Genomic DNA, 17995 nt, shown 5'->3' with positions numbered 1-17995 from the left:
TGAAACTAAGTTTTGCTCCTTCATGACTGTGATACTTCATCAACATATTTCACAATATATTCTCTATATCTTTACTTCAGGCCTGCAATGGGACAATATGTATAGCTCACCCATGTCTGGCGACAATACTTCTTTTGGCTGGATGTGCTGGCTAATTCTGATAGACTCTTTCATCTATTTCATTCTGGGCTGGTACATTAGGAATGTTTTCCCAGGTAAGAATGCCAAGTATTACAGGCGACTGCCACACAGTCTCCCTTGAAAATTATAAATCAGCCCTGGCGGATTCCAGAATTCATGGGAGTGGGTAGGTCTGTCCTCGGCAGTGCCCTCCACTTGTAGATCAAGGAGGCGTGATTTGCTTTTTAATTGTATGTGACACACAGTAATAGCTTAGGGAGTGTCCCTGGGTTCCAGTTGTGACTGGGTATCTGAGAGGAGTAATGAAACTGGGACAGGGTGACGCAGCAGCCCAGAAAGGGTTAGGGGGTCCCTGCCGGTCACATGGCTAGGTGGGCTATATAGGAAGCTGGGCTGGGAAAGGCTGCGTATCTTTTCCCCTGGCTGATAGAAGCCAGGGAAAAGCCTTTGGGGATGTAGCCAGTATTTGTCAGCATAGGAGCCGACTCCGTGGGTGCTCCTGGGCTGGAGCACCCACGGGGAAAAATTAGTGGGTGCTCTGCACCCACTGGTAGCCCAGCTCCCCTCCCCCCCTCCTCCCTTGAGCATGCCACGTCCCCGCTCCTCCACCTACCTCCCAGCGCTTCCCCCTGGCCGCCACCAAACAGCTGTTTGGCTGCTCCGGGGGTGGGGAGGGAGGGAAGGAGCGGGAACATGGCGCACTCAGGGGAGGAGGCAGGGAAGAGGTGGGGCCGGGGCAGGGATTGGGGAAGGAGTTGGAATAGGGGCAGGGAGGGGGAAGAGTTGGGGCAGGGACTTTGGGGAAGGGGTTGGAAAGGGGGAGGTGGGGGCAGAGGGGGATCAAGCACCCACCAGTGGGAGCAGAAGTCGGCGCCGATGTTTGTCAGTGGAGTTGTTTTATTTTGTGTCCTACGGCTCCTTTCATTTTACACAATAACTCATGCCCTGAGGCAAAGGGCTTTAAAGCACTTGGGTGTGATGTTCCCTGGCTGGTGAAATGGTCTATCAGTGTACAGACACCTACAGTGGGCCTGGGCAGAAAAGTAAAGTGCTCCTTCCATCTGACTATGAAATTACTCAGGATAATATATTACACAATACTTCCTACTATGCAAGCGGAGAAAAATCCTATATAGGAGTTACCAATCGTACACGTGGGCATCAAGGCGAGGATGAACTCCTCCGGACTTTAACTTTGCTATTCATCAGTGCGCAGTCGCAGCCAGTACTTTCTGTAAGATGCCAACGAGCAAATACTTTAATTTGCTTCTTTCCTTCTTTTTCCTTTTGTTTATGGTTGCAGGAAAATATGGCATGGCTGCCCCATGGTATTTCCCATTGCTTCCCTCCTACTGGGCCGAAAGCTACGGTGACAGACCATTATGGAACGAGAAGAGATGCGGACTCCTCTTCACCAAACTCTTGCTCAGAAAAGAGGCTGCATTCGCCCGTAAGATGTGTACGTGCCTACTAGAATTGTTAAAGATGGTAACCCCGGCAAGCGCTATATGAAGCTAAGTTTACAACGGGGGCGCCATGTCGTGTGTAGACAATGTTTGTCCAGAGGAATGGACAGTACAGGAATGGACTTGTTAAATACTCAACAAGTCCATTCCTGTACTGGAGAGATTGCTGGTAGCAGTGGGGGCCCAGTTGTTAAATGTAAGGGATAGCTCTAAAACCAGAATGACCGGGTTAGGTACACCCGCTCTGCCATGTCTATGTGCAAACTTGACACTGGCCCATGCAGTCTTAGAGGGGTGCAGTTACCTAGTTTGGGCATGCAGATGCAGGTTTGCCTTTGACAAGAGGGATGCCTGTATTTAAAAGCTTGCTAGGTTTACCTAAGGTACATAAATATGGTTTGCTTGAAGAAAGGGAGGACTTGTGGCACCTTAGAGGCTAACGAATTTATTTGAGCATAAGCTTTCGTGAGCTACAGCTCACTTCATCAGACGCTCACGAAAGCTTATGCTCAAAAAAATTGGTTAGTCTCTAAGGTGCCACAAGTCTTCCCTTTCTTTTTGCGAATACAAACTAACACGGCGGCTACTCTGCAACCTGTCACGGTTTGCTTGGTATTTTTAGCATGTTTTATGCTATGCATGTTTTAGGGAATACCTTCAATTCTGGAAAGCTGAGCTAATATTATTTAGTTAACTACAGGCCTAACAAAAAACCCCTTACGTTGACGTCAAGGAGTGATGGATCCAATCCCACAACTGCTATCAAGCCGTAGTGCTTACTGCCTTGAGAAACCATATGAAAACCAGTTAGACTCTTCTCACTATGCTTTGTAGCAAGTGTTTTCAGGATCAGGACCTAAGGCGTTATCTCCGACAAGTGGCAAGGGATTAAGGGTGGCAGGACATAATTCCATGTCTGTTTCTTTTTAATCAGTTTGTAACATAAATTTCTTTAGTTTGTCTTCTTCAGAAGCATCTGAGCACAGAGCCAGGATCTGCTGAGTTTTAGTCCTCGCTCTTACTCCCTCTGGGGCCTAGGGCAAGTCACTTCAGCTCTTTGTGAGGCTGCGTCTACACTGGAGACCTTACAACAGCGCACCTCTATCGCTGCAGCTGCGCCACTGTAGGGTTTCCCATGTAGCCGCTCTATGCCAATGGGAGAGAGCTTCATTAATTTAATATATAATTGAATTACACCACCCCCAATGGGCGGCGGTAGCTATGTCGGTGGGAAAGCGTCTCCCACCGACACAACTCTGTGCACACCGGTGCGCCTGTCGGTGAAAATTACGTTGCCCGGGGGTGTTTTTTTCACACCCCCGACCGACAAAAGTTTTACAATAAAAGTGCTAGTTTAGAGAGAGCCTCAGTTTCCTTGTTTGTACAATGTGGTTAACACTGTAACCCTTCCCTACCTTCCTGATAGGGGTGTTGAACAAACTGATTGATTAGTGAAGACGGGTTAAACGCTTCGTTCTTATATAATGCTTCTCGTGTTCATAAAGTGCTTATTATTTCAAATAATGGCTTTTTATAATATGAACAGGAATAGCAGCAGCTAAAATAATGAGAGTACAATGCAGACAGTTAAATTAGCATCATTATTACTACTAATGATAATAATTAATTTTTACAAAAAAGTGCCTAGAGGCCCCAACCACGATTGCTCCCCCACCCCCAGCGAGGCCTAATGAGAGACAGTCCTGGTCCGAAGGAGCTCACCCTTCAAACAGACAAGAAAGACAAAGGGAGGTGGGAGGGGGGAGAGAAGTAGAGACGCAGCAAGTGGAAGTATCTTGAGCAAGGTCATGGACAGGTCAGTCATCAAACCATGAATAGAGCTCAGGCAGGGGCGGCGAGTTACATGGGCCCATGGTGCCCAGGCTCCAGCAATATTCAGGGCCCAGGGGCCCAGCTCCACCAATGTTTGGGGCCAGGTCTCTCCCCCAGCTCCACCTGCTGCCCCCACGCATCTCCTCCAAGTGTCTCCCGGACCCCACTTGCTGCCCCGGGCGCCTCCCCTGGACCCCGGAGCATCCCTGTCTCAAGCTGGTGGTTGCCCCCTGCAGCTCCACCCTGTGCTCTGCTGTGCTGGCTCCGGGCATCAACTGCTGCCGCAGGGTCCTAGTGACCCCCTTCTAGTGCCAGGGCAGGCTGACCCTGACCCTGCCTTTCCACCTCGGACCCTTCCCTTTTCCGTTGGGACCCTCCAATGGCCCAGGGGTCCCCCCCCCACCCGCAGTCACTGCTCCTGCCCCATGCTGGGCAAGGGGCAGCCCCACCCCCCACCCCCAGTGAGGCTACAGTGAGGGGCAGCAGCAGGGGAGGAGGCGCATATGTGATGGCAGCCCCCACACCTGGCACACACCACAGGGAAGGCAAGGGGGCTTCCTGGACCTGAGAGGGGCCCTAGGAGCATGTGCAGTGACAGTGGTGAGAAGTGAGTGTGCTGCTGGGGGAAGGGGAGAGGGCCCCCCCCGCCCTGGAGCTCGCTGGGGGGGGTCCTCCTCTCTGGCCCCAGCCCTGGGGCAGCCTGTCTGCACCCCAAACTCCTCTTCCCCTGCCCTGCCCCACCCCAGAGCCCGCACCCCCAACCAGAGCCCTCACCCTGCCACACCCTAACCCTCTGCCCCAGCCCTGAACCCCTCCCACACCCCAACCCCCTCATCCCCAGGCCCAGCCAGAGCCCTCACCCCTGCATGCTGCACCCCAACCCTCTGCCCCAGCCCCTCCCACGCCCCAAACCCCTCATCGCCAGCACCACCCAGAGCCCTCACATTTTTACATAATTTAAAAATATATATATAGGCTTACAAGGCAGGGGTGTGTGTGTGTGTGTGGGGCGGGGGGGTACTTAGACCTATTCTGGGCACCACCAAAAATTATACAAATGTTCCGCCCCGGGTGTCTTGACTCCCAGTTAAGTACCCTGCCGTTCGACACACCCTCCCTCCTCAGACAGTTGTGTATTTATTGAGCATTATTTGCGTTAGGTGGCATGGGCATGGGGCCACTTATAAACTGATTAATTTTTACTGGTATGTGTTGTTATAAGCTGTAGAGAGACAAGGTAGGGGAGGTAAGATCTTTTATTGGAACAACTTCTGGTGGTGAGAGAGACAAGCTTTCAAGCTACACAGAGCTCTTCTTCGGGTCTGGGAAATGTACTCCGAGTGTCACAGCTAAACACAAGATGGAACAGATTATTTAACATAAGTAGTTAACACACATTTCCAGGGGCCATTCAAGGTGGCCCTCCAGTCACAGGGAGGAAAGGAAAGGGAGTGAGGAAAAGGCAGCTTGTCGGGAGGTGGGGGGGGGGGGGGGTTGTGTGGATTGTAGATTGCTGTAATAAGCCATAAATCCACTAGTGTCTCTGTTCAGCCCGTGATTTTTAGTGTCTAGCAGAGTAATGAATGTAAGCTCCCAGGCTCGTCCTTTGAAGGTGCTGTGCAGGTTTCCTTTGAGGACGAGGACTGAGAGGTCCGATATGGAGTGATCGTTTTGTGAGAAATGTTCAGCCCAGGTGACAGGGTGTTTTTGTCTTTTCTCATTTTCCTGTGAGAGTTCACTGGAGAGTGCAGTGATTGTCTGGTTTCACCCACATTGTTGGTAGTGGGGCATTTAGTGAACGGGATGAGGTACATCATATGTGGTGATAGGCATGTGTAGGACCCATGGACCTTGAAAGGTGTGTTGCGGGAGGGTATTGATCATCATAGCAGTGGAGCTGTGTCTGCAGGTTTGGCATCTGTTGTTCTGGCAGGGTCTGGTGCCGCTTTGAGTTGCTGTGTGCTGGTCTCTGGGAAGCTTGCTTCTGATGATGAGTCTGGAGAGGCTGAAGGTTGTTTGAAGGCCAGAAGAGGGGCTTCGGGAAAGATGTCTTTTAAGATGTGGTCCCCATCCAGTAGGGGTTGTAATTGTTCAATGATACCCTGTATGGGTTCCAGGGTGGGGTGATAGGACCAACACAGCTACAGCACCACATACAATAATGGAAGTTTTAAGCTGTAGGAAGTTAGAGGGAGAAATATTGGAAAGTTCAAAAATGATGCAAATACCAGGAAATGTTCCCAAGTTTTCAGCTGACAAGAATATACTTCTCTTTATTGTTCTTTATAAAAAGCCCTATACCTTTTCTCGATAAAAAGGTCCATAGCCTCATATATAAAGTCATAAGTTATCTCTTCTGGTTCTTTTTTTAGATGTCAAAAGTGCCCTTCCTCCTAACCTCGAGCCTGAACCCCCCAACCTCACCGTGGGAGTCTCTCTTCATGGAATAACAAAGACCTATGGCTCCAAAGCTGCCGTTGAGAACCTCAGCCTGAACTTCTATGAAGAAAACATCACCTCCTTGCTGGGGCACAATGGAGCTGGAAAAACAACGACAATGTATGTCTCTCTTGAAGAGTGGTTATTAGACGCTGCATCAAATGGGTCTGTGTTGCCAGTGGGGATGAGTGAAAGAACAAATGGGAGTTCTCAGTGTTATAAGGTCTGGATAAGATGTCTTCTTTGATTTGGTCTTTTTGTAATTATCGTACATGGTGTACCTTGCCCCTTGTCCATCCCCCCTGTTATAGATAAGGGTGTTTTTCTACTTTGGAGTCTGACCGTACTGGTTTAGAGCATTTTAACAGGGGAAAGTGATCTCTCCTGATATCGAGGAAACAGAATTAAAAGCCATAATAGTCATTGGGTGCGTCCTAATCTAACGGAATTCCTATAACATTATATAGCACAGCAGTGACTGCAAGTTCCATGGCACTTTGGTGCCCATGGCAACTTGCTCCCAAAAGCAGCGGTTGATTGGCTCATATCCCAGGCTGCAGCAGTACTGGGAAGAAGCTTAATGGCTGCGTATTTAAATGAAAAGCAAATGAGTCTGCTGGGCTGGGAAGAGCAATGGGTTAATCTAATTTGGCCTTTCAGTTCTGCCAGGTTTGCATGTTTTCATTATTAGGATTTTTAAATAATGAATCTTAGAACAGACCCGTAGGACTGGATTTCCCCTGCGTCCAAGCTGTGCTCAGCACTAGGGTGGGATGATGAGCCCCCCAGGAGTTGTTTACACCTCCGGCGCTGTGAATTGGTCTGTGCAGAATCCAGGCATGTGTAAAAGCAGCAGGGGTTAGAGCAGCCTAAGGAACCCGACATCACAACAAGAGCAATGTAGCACAATGGAACTCCACCCCACAATTGACATCCATCCTAGCTCCCCAAACATGTCCTCTGTGCTGCACTAGGCTGGGGTATGACTGTTCCAGGAGCAGCTCCATCAGTCACACAGGTGCCTAGGTTAGAGAGTATGAAACCCAGAGCTCTCCATTGTAAGCCCACCTCTCTGGAGTCCTATGCTGCAGACTTAACACAAGACCCTCCTTCCTCCCTTCCACAGCACCCCAGCATTAGAGCGATAGGCTCAGCATACCAAACCGTGCAACAACTGAAAGGCCCAGGAATGACGAACATGTAGGCATTACCCGGACAGTACATTAAGCTGATAAGTAAAGAGATCCCTAGGAGGACTGAACCCACAAAGGCAGACACACCTTATGACTCTGGATTACTAATTCATCCTGTATCCGCCGAGGAGATCACAGAGAGAGATGGTGTGAGAATAATCATAGTGACTTCCTGGAACTTGACAGCTGGGGCAAATTCTGACGGGGATGAGCAGGGGTCACAGGTTCCTTTCTTTTCCTTTTTTAAATGCAATTAAGGGAGGGTTTGGAGTCCCAAGGGAATGAAGAGCTCTTGCTCAGGGCTTAGCAGCAGCTGGGAAGGCCAAAGGGCAGCTTGAGAAATAGCTTCTCCTTTTAAACCCTACAGAAAGTCTCTGAAAGCGACCTATATTGTATTAGTAGTCATTCTGGGGAGAAAGTACTTGCCTCAGTTCCACTGGGTATTGCTGGGTAGGTAATTATTTGCCTGAACTAACCTACTGGATGGAGACCTGAACTACATGAGGTGCTCACTGTAGGTGTTTTGTCTGGAAGTCTACGATTTTTTCTTGCTAAGAATGGCAGTGAACTCAGTGAACTCTCACTTTCAAAGCCAATGTGGTTACCAGCAATTTGGAGGTCACTAGATAGTGCAGCTAAAACTCTCTAAAATTTAGAGTGATCTTCACAATGTGGTTTTTCAGTAACTAAACAGCAGCTCGGGGGTCCATATTTATCTAAGTGTGGGGTAAGCCCGGTGGCCTGATGGCAGAGCAGTGTGCTTCCACAAAGAGGATCTGAGTTCAGAACCTGAGCTTTGGCCCCTTGACTCTGGGCCATCAGACCCTGAGCGTGTTGCTGGTATAGAATAACCCTCTTATGGGCTCCCCAGCAAAGACACAGAGCTGACAGGCTCTGAAGGGAGCTGTCTTGTCCTCACTGGCTGAAAAGAGCGTTGCCATGACGTGGAGTCTTTGTGAATGGCAACGGGGGAGAGATAAAAAGGTGAAGTGGGGATACCTCTTGCTCCCTTTCTCTTTACCTGGCTGCACAGGTCAGTCCAGTCTTTCCTCATGCTGTAGGCCCCCAGAGCTGTCTGGGACTTCCGCTTGGCAGCTGGAATGTGGCTGCCTTGCACTAAATCAAGGAGAGTTATATTAGGAGTCCCGCTAGGGGAATTCTGCTAGGCGCTCAGTGAGCCCCTGGGGAAGAGAATCTCCGCATTTGTTTACACCATTTTCTTTTTTCTCCCAGATCTATTTTGACAGGGCTGTTTCCTGCATCATCAGGCACGATATTTGTTTATGGCAAGGATATCAGGACCGATCAGGACCTCATCAGGAAGAACATGGGTGTCTGTATGCAGCACAACGTGCTGTTTAGTTACCTCACTGCCAAGGAACATTTGCTGCTCTATGGCTACATCAAAGTCCCGCACTGGAGTGAGCAGGAGCTGGATGAGGAAGTGAAAAGGTCTGATAATGCGGATGCCACACTCCCTCAGCATGTGTCACCTACAGTGTTCTCGCATGTTAATGCAGAGTGTGGCTGTAATAGTCACCACAAGTGGTTGGACTCAATGCAGGAATCACTGGGTAAAATTCTACAGCCGGTGTTAAGCAGAAGGTCAGGCTAGGTTATTATAGTATCCCTTTTGGCCTAAAATCTTTGGAGCTAGGAAAACATGGACCCTGTCCCAAGGAACTTACAATCAGCTGTAGATATTCTTCTTGATGAGATTCCCCAGTATGGTTCCAGGTACTTTGCACCACTCCAGAGACAGAGCTCCAACGAGCCAGCTAAAATGGGATTAGAGCTGCTTTGTGTCACCAAACAGTGCAAAGACCAGGAACCTACCAGTGAATCTGGCACTTTGTGTTCTCCAGCCGCAGGATCCTGCCCTTAACCTTGACATGTCAGATGGAATTTTTGAAGCATCCTAAACCCCCACCCCCCGTGTCTGAGCTACATGTTAAACTATCATGCTGCATTATGACAATTCTGCGTGGCAGTCCATGCCTGAGCAGTTTTTCATTTGCGTTAATGTTGCTTGATGCATTCAGATTCCCTTCCTTTTGCTAAATAACTGAACTGCAGCCTTTGGGGGCTTTTTTGCGTTTTGAAGGACTCTGAAGGATACTGGCTTGTACAGCCATCGTCACAAACTAACTGGCTCCCTGTCGGGAGGGATGAAAAGAAAGCTGTCTATATCGATAGCTCTCCTTGGTGGATCAAGGGTCGTGATCTTGGATGAACCAACCACTGGTGTGGACCCATGCTCTCGGAGGAGTATTTGGGAGATTATATCGAAAAATAAAAAAGGTACTGCACAGATACTTGGGGTAGCATTTTTTAAATGCACCCAAGTGATTTAAGCTCCTAAGTGGCTACGTCACTTTTGAAAATGGGACTTAGGGTCCTTTGTTGCTTTTGAAAGCATTACCCAAGATTCTTACACATGAAAATCCAGCAGCAGTAGCCACAGTTAGAAATGGGGGCCCTGGCAGGTAAAAGTTGCCCTTGCTGCTAATGGCAGGATTAGGGTTGGCTGGAAAATGGTTAGATGTTCAAGAATGGGTACGGGCAGGCTTGGCCAAGCAATTGTGTCCCTCATCCAGGCTCTGATCCAAAGCTCATTTAAGTGAATTAGAGTCTTCAGTGGGTTTTGGACCAGGTCCCCAGTCCTTGAAAAATATTTCCAGAAGAATTATAATACATTTATCAATGAGGGAGCAGTTTTCTCGAAGTCTTAATTAATGTAACCACTTCATGAAAGGGGCCTGACTGACAATCCACATGATTCATGCCCGATCTTGTACTAGCACCCAAGTGACTGGTCTGAGGGCTGAATGGTTCAACCAGGCCAGAATCCTTCTCCCTGGGCTAGGAAGTAGCAGCAGGACTGCGCCCGGGGCATTACTCCAGCCACAGGGATGGATGGAGCTTCACAGCCCAAGCACCTCTGGATCTATAGCTGGTGGAAGATCCATTGGTACCACCTTTTTCTGCCTCTCCAAAAACCTCCATGGACTATGAGATATGGAGACCACAAAGAGCTGGGCTTTATGGGGAATAGGGTCTTTTCAGACCCTCGATGGGCTCCTGTTGTCTTCCGCTAAATTCACTTTGAAAAATTAACTCTGCCATAGTGCTTAGGGGAGCTTTCAGTTTCTTCCTAATTTTGCCTCTTAATCAACTCCACTATTAATTCTAGACATGTACATATGATATTCAATTCACTGTCTGTAGCCCTCATTTGACTGTGTCTTTTGCCTGTACCACATATTTCAAAATCTCCATTTATTCTATCGTGTGTCTTTGCTTTGTTTTCATATGCATTTTCCAGGCCGAACAATTATTCTCTCTACCCATCACTTGGATGAAGCGGAAGTTTTGAGTGATCGAATTGCATTCCTGGAACATGGAGGACTCAAATGCTGTGGGTCTCCATTCTACCTCAAAGAAACGTTCGGTGATGGATACCACCTGACTCTCACTAAGAAGAAGGTTTGTAACTGTGTTGGGAACTGAAGAGGTTTAGGCTGAAATTTTCAGAAATAACGAGTGGTTTTGGTTGCCCAATTTGAAATACCTTCAAGGGGCCTGAGTTCCATCGTAAACAGAATTGACAAGAGAGAGGCAAATAACGGCATCCCATAAAAATCAAGCACACTGTAGAAAGGTTGGTAGAAGGTCTTATCTACATGGTGGAAATTGACCAGAATAGCTGTTCCGGAATAATTCTCATGTATGGACCCTTTATTCCAGATTAAAAATGATATTAGTCCAGAATAAAGTCACTTTTATTTCAGAAGAGTTCCCACTTGGGGAATTATTCTGGAATAACTATAGTGGCCAGTCTGAGTTTCCCCAGACATGCCATAAGTGGTGGAGTGAATCAAAATGAAACCTTGAATCCTGATTCAGCACTTAACCACGCTGGGAAAAGATAAAGGGTTTATGGGTAGGGTGACCAGATGTCCTGTTTTTAAAGGGACAGTCCCGTTTTTTGGGACTTTTTCTTATATAGGTGCCTATTACCCCCACCCCCCCCCCCCCGTTCTGTTTTTCCACAGTTGCTGTCTGGTCACCCTGTTTATGGATGCCTTCCAGTCACATGGCTGCTCAGGTGGGGTACAAAAGGAACAGGAAGCTGAGTCAAAAGGGGAATTTAGGGGAAGGGTGAGTCTTCTCTCCTCCTCGCTGTCTAAAGCAGGGAAAACCTCTGGGAATCTTGGCCCAGTGTTTCTCAGCTTTTTTAGCTTGCACTCATGCTTATCCATAAAGTAAGCTTGAAGGAGATGAAGCAGATGAAGGTCCCACATTCAAAATCAATGGGAGTTGTGGCCCTGACCCTTCTCGATGCTTTTGAAAATCTCAGCCTAGGCCAATGGGGCTTAAGCACTTGCTTAAAGTTAAGCACGTGCTTGAAGTGCTTTTCTGAAAGGGGGCCTTTGTGTGCAAGGTTTTAGTCTGGTGTGCTAGGGGACAAGAAACAAAATAGTGGGATGTAACCAGAAAATAGAGAAATTCCCCAGGGGGTGGGGGTGGGGTGGGGGATTTCCTTGGCCATGGCATCTCCACTTTTGATTACCAAGTAGTTGCTCTTATTACTCCTGAGGGCATTCTGCTCCAAAAATTAAAAATTCTGCCCCAGAAAAATAAAAATTCTGCACACAATATTTTAAAATTTTGCAGATTGTATTTGTCAAATAAATGTGGAGACTCCAGCATGGCATTGGGTATCACAGGCCACTGGCTGCACAGAGGTGGGAGATCACAGTGCAATGCCCCCAGGACATGGACTCAGCGGTGAGGCTGCACCCAACCCTGACACAGCGCAAGGACTGGGGTTACCCCAGAAACACCCCAGGGCCCTGCCCCTCTGTCCCAGGTGCACCAGGCAAGCTCAGCAAGGGAGGATCCAAGTGTGGAGGGGCTTAGTGTGGGGGGATCCAGGTGTGGGTTGAGAGGGTTCTGTGTGGGGCAATCTGGGTGTGGGTGGCTCAGTGGGGGATCCAGGTGCAGGGGGGATCTGGATGCACAGGGACTTGGTGGGGGGTTCTGGATGCAGTGGTAATGGGACTCTGCAGGGGTGTCCAGGTGAAGGTGGTTGGGGCTCAGTGGGGGGAGGGTGTCTGGATGCGGGTGGGATAGAGCCCAGCAGGGGGGGTATGGGTGTGGGGGGCTCAGTGGGGGGTCCAGATGCAGCTGGTTCGGGCTCAGTAGGGTGGGGATCTGTGTGCAGGTGGCTTGTCTGGGTGGTCCAGGTGCAGAGGGAGTGGGGTTTATTGCGGGGGGGGGTTCTGAGTGCGGGGGTGAGGCTTGGCAGGCGGGTCTGGGTATGAGGGGGTCAGGATGCATAGGGGTTGGGCGAATGGGGGAGCAGCTCGCTGTACAGGAATCCCTCCCCCTGCAGCGGAGGAGTGATGGGTGCAGGAAGCGGGGGCTGGGGGGGGGAGGAGTTTGCAGAGCTTCCTTCAGCTGGGGGAGAAATCTCGTGGTAGATCTGACCCAGCCCCAGATGCTGTGCAAGGGAAGAGGAAGTCCCATCCTCCACAGCCCAGCCGGGACTAGCAGCTGAGCCCGCAGGGTAGGAGCCACCAGCCAGGTCTTCGTCAGTCCCTCCTCCTGCCCCACAGTGATTTACCTCTCTGCTGGCTGCCCTAGGCCCACAAAACATACTGCTGGGGAGGGTTGCATGACTGATCTTGTGGCTTTACTTTGCTTCCCTGTTAGGAAGTCATTTTTCTGCGGGGGAAGCAAAGAAATCTATACGGGACATAAATTCTGTGCATGTGCAGTGGCGCAGAATTCCCCCAGCAGTAAAGTCGTACAGAGGTTCTGTGTTCCTTCTGACAATGAGACCTTCAGTCTCCTCACTCCACGCTCTGCGTCTGTGTTGCGGTCTATGATGGTTTACCAGAGTAAGCCATACCATCCACAGAGAGAGCTGGCTGTCAACCCTGCTGCTATTTGTAAATGATACTGGACCAGCTAAACCCTCCATGGCCCAGGGGCTGAGTGCTGGGCCAGCTCAGGGAGGAAGAGACTAACAAGGGGCAGAGGCCTTGAGTTTGCCTTAGAGCAGAGAGTTCTCTAACTAGGCCATTGACCCACCCTCTTTGCCCCCCTGAAAGCTGAAACACAGACGTCCTCCATTCTAAAAGAGGAATAGGATATCACGGGAGGTTAAAGGTAAAGCTGCCTGTTGAATGTAAATTCAGCAGTTGGGAGAGTCCATGGGAAATGTCTTCCCTGGAGCCGAGTGTTATGCCACTTCACAGAGGAAGAAATCTGCTTTTGATATTATGGTATCATCAGAAGCCCTGCCAGGTAGGGTACTTTGCAGATACTTAGTGAGAGCCACTCCATGCCCCAAAGAGCTCACAGTCTAAATAAATGAGACAAAGTGAGTATTATTAGCTCCATTTTACAGGTGGGAAATGAGACACAGAAAGCCTAAGGCTCAGCTCCTCAGAGGGATATAGGTGCAGAACTCCAGTTTAAATCAATGGGAATTAAGTGCCTACCTACTTTTGAAGATCTGGGTCTAAGGGTATGTCTACACTGCAGCTGGGAGCGAGCCGCGCAGCCTGGGTACACAGACTAGCATGAGCATGCTGAAAATAGCTGTGTGAACATTGCAGCTTTGGCAGAGACACAAGGGGCCGGGTGGCTAGCCTGAGTCTCTGCTGGAGCTGCCTCGTACACACAAAAACAACAAGGAGTCCTTGTGGCACCTTAGAGACTAACAAATTTATTTTAGGGGAGGGATAGCTCAGTGGTTTGAGCATTGGCCTGCTAGGGTTGTGAGTTCAATCCTTGAGGGGGCCATTTGGGATCTGGGGCAAAAAAAATTGGGGATTGGTCCTGCTTTGAGCAGGGTGTTGGACTAGATGACCTCCTGGGGTCCCTTCCAACCCTGGTATTCTGTGATAAGTTTTCATGGGCTAGAACCCACTTCATCAGATGCATGGAGTGAAAAAATGTAGGCAGGTATAAATATACAGCACACGAAAAGATGGGAGTTGCCTTACCAATTGGCGCTCAGTGCTAATGAGGCATAAGCTTTATCTGGGCATAAGCTTTCGTGGGCTAGAACCCACTTCATGCATGGATTGAAAAAACGTAGGCAGGTATAAATATACAGCACATGAAAAGATGGGAGTTGCCTTACCAAATGGGGGGTCAGTGCTAATGAGGCCAATTCAATTAGGGTGGATGTGGCCCATTCCCAACAGTTGACAAGAAGGGAATGGGCCACATCCACCATGATTGAATTGGCCTCATTAGAACTACAAAAAGTAATTTTCCCTCTGTTGATATTCACCCCTTCTTGTCAACTGTTGAGAATGGACCACATCCACCCTAATTGAATTGGCCTCGTTAGCACTGACCCCCCATTTGGTAAGGCAACTCCCATCTTTTCATGTGCTGTATATTTATACCTGCCTACGTTTTTTCAATCCATGCATGAAGTGGGTTCTAGCCCACGAAAGCTTATGCCCAGATAAATTTGTGAGTCTCTAAGGTGCCACAAGGACTCCTCGTTGTTTTTGCTGTTACAGACTAACACGACTACCCCTCTGAAACCTATCATACACACAACTATTTTCACCATGCTCGTGCTTGTCTGTCTACCCAGGCTGGGCGGCTCACTCTCAGCTGAAGTGGAGACATAATCTAAGTGACTTGCCCAAGGTCACTCAAGTCTATGGCAGAGCTAGGCCTTGAACCCAGATCTCCTGCAGCCCAGTCCAGTGCCTCAGCTGTAAGACCATTTCATCTACCTTAGATAAAATTGGAATCTCGTGTCTTGAAGACGGTTCACATAACACTCGCAGATAAAGTTGTGGGTTAGGAGGCTGGCACCCCTGACTGATATTTGATCATCAAGAAATATCTTCTTTTCCTAGTGTCCAAACCAGAACCTGGCAGAGGAGTACGACACCTCAGCAGTGACCTCCCTGATCCAGTCACACCTCCCAGAAGCTTATCTCAAGGAAGATGTTGGTGGAGAGCTTGTGTATGTGCTTCCACCATTCAACTCCAGAGTCTCTGGAGCGTATCAGTCTCTCCTAAGGGCTCTAGATACTGGCTTGAGTGATCTCCACATTGGCTGCTATGGCATTTCCGACAGCACCGTGGAAGAGGTATGAGTTTAAAATCTTTTAGTTTTAATTAAATGATGTGGAGAGTCGGTGATTAACTTTCCCAAAGATCTATAATTCTGCTTTGGGGCCAACCAGTGACACGACTGGGTGGGAATGGTGTGTTGTTGGTTTTTGGTAGGTTAGTCAGCTGGTGTTTCCCCCCCTCCCCCGCCCACTGGGTTTTGTGTTTTGTTGTAGTTCTTTTTTTTTTAAAGTCCAGCAATGAGAATGTTCTGGCTCACCAAAAATTCCCACCTTGCTCAGTGTTTTTCAGTATCTTCCCAGGAAAAAGAGATGATGGGCGGGGGGGAACGGGAGTGGTGCTGTGCTACTTAACTTCTTTTGGCAATCCCAATGAATCAGGGTGTTTCGGCTAAAACAATCAGAGTGAGGGAGTTCATAATATCTACATTTTGTATGTTGTCCATTATGCTTCAGGGTGAACACCATATAGGCCACTCAGAATGACTGTCTCCGTCTGTCTGTCTGCAAACCCACAGAGACAGTGCTGCATCGTTTCCCCTTCAGAAGCTTTAGTTCACTAAAATAAATGTTTTCAGATGAAAGAGTAAATTCTTCAGAAACTGATGGGGGCTCCTGGAGAGGCATTGGTCCAGGTGCCCAGTCTGACCTGTTGGACTCTAACCCCCAGAAAGTGTGTTTTCTCTATCCTAGCCAAAGTCACTGTGAGGCTACTGTTGAGAATCTGCTGACATTTCTTGTGAAGAAGATTTATTTTCCACCGCTGAATCATTAACGCCCACCAAACACAGGCATTCAGCGAAACATAAAGAAATTTTAAACATTAAGGGCTAGGTTATCACAGCCCTTTCCTGGCAGTGCAGTAAGGGGGCAAAAGGCCACCATTACCCCCTTGAACAGATCTCCTGGACTTGTCTTCACTGCAAAGTTAATTTGATTTAACATGGGTGTTGCCCATCCCCACAAAACCCCCTAACTTGAGTGCTTTTAACTTGGCTGGACCAAGAGGCTGTGTCTTCAGTAGGCAAAAAAGTGTGTTCTTAAGTTAATTAACTTGAGGTAAAATCCTAGCAAGGACAAAGCAATTTGTGGTTTTCACATGGGTTAGCAGGTCAAGTTAAAAACTTGGCTTCCCAGTAATCCTTAATGCAACTTGCTGACTTGTGTGAAAGTCACAAATTGCCTAGTCTTCACTACGATTTCACCTCAAGTCAAGAACACACCATTTTTGCCTAGTAAAGACAAGACTGAAGCGGGTATAGGGTAAAACCTGAGTGAACGCAACTTTTCAGTTGACAACACAACCATTCTGCCGTGCAGATACAGCCTACTGCCACGCGAGTGCTGTTCGTCTTCCAGTGCCTTTCCACAATTCCCCCCATGTGCCCAGACAAGTTCTTCTGTAATTCACTGGGAAAAAGTGTAACAGCAGCACTAAGAATCATGGGATGTGTCCCCAGAAGTCGGAGTGCCACACATAAGTCAGTGCAGACGCAGCAACTCGAGTGTTATTTCACAGCGTGGCCTCTCACTCGAGCTAGGCTACTCAAGGGAAGTCACTTGAGCGTAGATAACTCGGGATAACTCCGCAGTGAAGGAAGGCCCTCTCAGTGGGGTGAGCAAAGGCTTCTTGCTCAGTACGCCCCACTGCAGGTGAACAGGCAGAGAGGGAACCCGGATGGGTGGAGACTCACTCACTAGCCAAAGTAGCTGATAGGGTGCACAGTGGAGAGGAAGCCACTCCATCAAAAGGGGCAAATTTACACCTCACCCAGAGCAAGGAGGACAGCAGGGAGGGGACTTTAATTCAGAGGGTTGTCTCTGAATCTCACAATGTCTCATGAAGGCCAGGGGCACAACTGGATGATAAGAAGACAAGCTGAATGGTTGTTCTGTTTTGTCGTTATGCTAGGGAATGATTGTAACTTGGAATATTCTTCTCTTTTGTTTTCTTGTCCTGTAGGTATTTCTCAACCTGACTAAAGACCTGGAGAAAGACAAACAGCATGATCCTGGATTGTCCCAAGAGGCCAGTGGACTAATGGACACCAAGGAGATGTCTCTGAGCACGGATAGCGTCACTGAAAGAGATGGTACTCATTTAACACGATTTTATTCCCAGTTTATACCAAGTGTAATTAATGACAGCTAGGCTCAGCAGTGAACACACTGTCTCCTTTCTTTGGTTAAATACAGACCAAACTTCAGCCAACCAATCATCATCTGTCCAATACAAGTACAGTACAAAATAGTTTTATAATAATACTGGTTTCTAATTGTCTGAATCACAAAAAATGTTCTCAATGTATTTTTTTACCCACCTTCTGATAAATAAGTCCTTCCTTAGAACACAGGATTGGGACTCAAGAGAACCAGATTCTATTCCTGGTTTGGTCCTTAGCCTGCTGGGTGACTGTGAGTAAGTTACATCACCACCCTATGACTCACTCTTGTCATATGTAAATGGGGACAATGAAACTGACCTTTGAAAAATGCTTTGAGCCCCATTGATGAAAAGTGCTAGATAAGAGCTGGATATTATTATTATTATTTAATCCAGTCAAATACAGCTCTCGGTAAAGGTGCAAATGTGCATCTGAGTGTAAGCACTGTAACAGATGCAGATGATTATTTATAAAAATTAGACCAGCCTCAAAGAAACTACCTGGAAAGACCTTTAATTTTGTGTAGCACGAACGCAGCTAGGGGAGAGTGAGCTGGTTTCAGTTTCTTTCTGTCATAACCATGCTGGCAGATTAGAAACCTACCTTTTTGCTTGTAAATGGACCCTGTAAGATAGAGAAGT

General features: G+C 48.2%; 1 protein-coding gene across 1 annotated transcript in view; it reads left to right on the top strand.

Moving 5' to 3' along the window:
- Positions 1-17995, top strand: part of ABCA12 (ATP binding cassette subfamily A member 12) — a 122464-nt gene that overhangs the window by 65699 nt on the left and 38770 nt on the right. The window contains exons 26-33 of the mRNA XM_043525582.1: positions 81-215; positions 1445-1600; positions 5813-5999; positions 8306-8524; positions 9177-9373; positions 10398-10558; positions 14971-15207; positions 17153-17282. Coding sequence (XP_043381517.1) covers positions 81-215; positions 1445-1600; positions 5813-5999; positions 8306-8524; positions 9177-9373; positions 10398-10558; positions 14971-15207; positions 17153-17282 — 1422 coding nt within the window. The remainder of the gene's footprint in view (positions 1-80; positions 216-1444; positions 1601-5812; positions 6000-8305; positions 8525-9176; positions 9374-10397; positions 10559-14970; positions 15208-17152; positions 17283-17995) is intronic.

This window comes from Chelonia mydas, chromosome 11, assembly GCF_015237465.2.
Source record: "Chelonia mydas isolate rCheMyd1 chromosome 11, rCheMyd1.pri.v2, whole genome shotgun sequence".
NCBI lineage: Eukaryota > Metazoa > Chordata > Testudines > Cheloniidae > Chelonia > Chelonia mydas.
This window is presented reverse-complemented; position numbering and strand designations above follow the sequence as displayed.